This window comes from Pteropus vampyrus, unplaced genomic scaffold (genome assembly GCF_000151845.1).
Source record: "Pteropus vampyrus isolate Shadow unplaced genomic scaffold, Pvam_2.0 Scaffold124, whole genome shotgun sequence".
In the NCBI taxonomy this organism is placed as follows: Eukaryota; Metazoa; Chordata; class Mammalia; order Chiroptera; family Pteropodidae; genus Pteropus; species Pteropus vampyrus.
In genome coordinates, this window is record NW_011888905.1 from 94,616 (window position 1) to 96,846 (window position 2,231).

The 2,231-nt window shown below is 52.4% G+C and overlaps 1 protein-coding gene across 2 annotated transcripts in view; it reads right to left on the minus strand.

Moving 5' to 3' along the window:
• The window catches only part of ZKSCAN8 (zinc finger with KRAB and SCAN domains 8), a 13,185-nt gene extending 10,971 nt beyond the window's left edge, over positions 1-2,214 (minus strand). The window contains exons 1-2 of one of the 2 annotated variants that reach the window (XM_023534380.1): positions 1,300-2,214; positions 414-908 (exon numbers count right to left, since the gene is read on the minus strand). In XM_023534380.1, the coding sequence (XP_023390148.1) occupies positions 414-830 (417 nt within the window). In that variant the 5' untranslated portion in view covers positions 831-908; positions 1,300-2,214. Of the gene's footprint in view, positions 1-413 lie in introns of both variants that reach the window. The other variant, XM_011366325.2, reaches the window with a different exon arrangement.
• Positions 2,215-2,231: the final 17 nt, after the last annotated feature.

The following is a 2,231-nucleotide window of genomic DNA, read 5'->3' on the forward strand; positions in this document are numbered from 1 at the left end:
TGCCCGGCACCAGTGCTCTCGCTCCCCAGGCAGGCGAAGGACGGGGGCAGCAAACACAGAGCAGCGCGATTCAGTGGCAACACTTTTGATAAGGACCTAGGAAACCTGAGCTGTGGTTTCAGACCGGCCTCTCGTATCCGGGTGCCCCTGAGAAAGTCAGTTAAAACCCCCAAGCACCAGTTTGCCATCTGGCAAACAGGAACAGTAACATGGTGCAGGGATGTACGAGGATAAAAGAGGATTTATAGCCCCTAAAAGCAAAGAGCTCTACAAACACGAGCCCTGCGCCCCTGCAACCACAACAGAAACGCGGGCTCGGGGCTCGGTGCCCACGGCGGTGCCCACGGCGCCCACAGCGCCCCGCCCGGCTCCCCGGGCTCCCCGGCCCGGCACGCACACCTCCGCCCACTTACCGGCCGTCCTAGTATGTCGATCTGCCTCTCCACGTCCTCCAGCAGGGTCACCACCTCCTCACCGTCCTCCAGCTGATGCTCCTTCACCAGGACCTGCAGCTCCGTGGGCAGGATGGCCAGGAACTGCTCCAGCACCAGCAGCTCCAGGATCTGCTCCTTGCTGTGCAAGTCAGGCCGCAGCCACTGGTGGCAGAGCGCCCGGAGCTGGATCAGCGCCTCGCGGGGCCCCCGTGTCTCCTGGTAGCATAGCTTCCTGAAGCGCAGGCGGAACAGCTCTTGGCCGGGGGGACGCTTTTCATGCAGACTTGAGTCCTGGTTCCAGCCATGGTCTTCCTCCACCTTGACAATGACAAGGTCCTCCTCGGGAGCCCGGTCAGCTGGGGATTGGGCCAAACACCGTCTCGGTTCTGCAGCCATATGGGGCCGGAGACGCTCGGGGGACTCGTCCCCAACTCCTGCGTTCTTTTAGGAGAGCCTCCCCTTTGAGGGCACTTCCTTAGGAAGAGGAAACAACAGAGTCAGGGGAGCTGACGGCCACAGTGAGTCACTGACACGTCTCGACAGGCTCCCGACCTCAGTCAGTTAAGAGATCCTTTCCGCTCTTCCAGAATTAGCTCCTTGCCCCTTAGCCTTCTGTCATGCCAACCTACCTCCCTTCTGCTTTCTCTCCTTGGAGATGGGGAACGTGGGTAAACAAAGTCAAGAAACCAGGTAGACTGTGTCCTTTTGAAATTCTGCATTTAACCTTGGCTGCCCTCAGTGCTGCTGACTTAACTTCGTTCAGTGTCTGCTACACCAGCTGCACTGTTCCTACGCACTTCAGCTCGTAACCAGTCCCTCAGCGGATGAGACTAATCTAGCTCAAGGGACTGTTTGTGGCAATGACCTTTTCCTGAAGCAGGGCAGTTGAATCCCATGTTCGTATGCCATTACAGCACTGCAGACAACAGACAGGATAAAGCGTAACGGAAGGCAGGACCGCAGGAACGGAGAACGGGACCAAAGGCAGCACGTCCAAGAGCAGCTGGCAAGAGACGCCAAAATCGAGATAAAGCCGCAAACCACAGTCCACAAAGAGACAGAGGCAAGTGCTTAAAAAGAAAATCAGACACGCATAGTTTCTGACGTGACTCCTCAGAGCAGTGCCTCTGCCTTTCAGGGAGTTAGGGGAGAGGGTGGAAGGAGGGTGGTCTGTAGTCTCTACAATCTAATAAAAACACAGAAAGAAGCCCTTGGGCACAAAAGTTTAAGTTCAATTTCAGTAGAGTTCACAGACCTACACCCACCCAAGAATTCCAGGAAGATAAGAGCCTCTACTTAAACAGTATGGAGAGAAAAGGAAAAGAACTCGAAAATTACCTTTGATTAGACAAGGCTGGGAACAACAGTTTGGGGAGTAAACTACAGGTAGGAAGAATCAAGGAGCAAGAGATCAGTTTGAATGATGATTAACATCAGACGATTTAATTCACGGGTGATGACGTCACAGAGAAGAGGCGGGATTTCCTGGGATAGTGAGATTGGAGGGAAGAGTGAATCTGGCCAAGAGGTCGAGATTTTGCGGAGCGTTTGAGATAAGGGGTAATCGGTTTTGTCTTAAACAGACAAGATTTACATCCACGGTTTTTAAATATTTTTAAAATCAATTAAAATTGATTAAAATCTTAAATCGTCTTAAAATAGCTACTTATAGTTTAAAAACTTAAAAGCTCATTACCACGGGACATGTGTTCTGAGCTCTAATCGTTTAGAATGTGATGCTGCACGGCCAGTCTTGCCACGTCTTCTTATGAATTTCCTTAAAGCCCAGGCTCATCT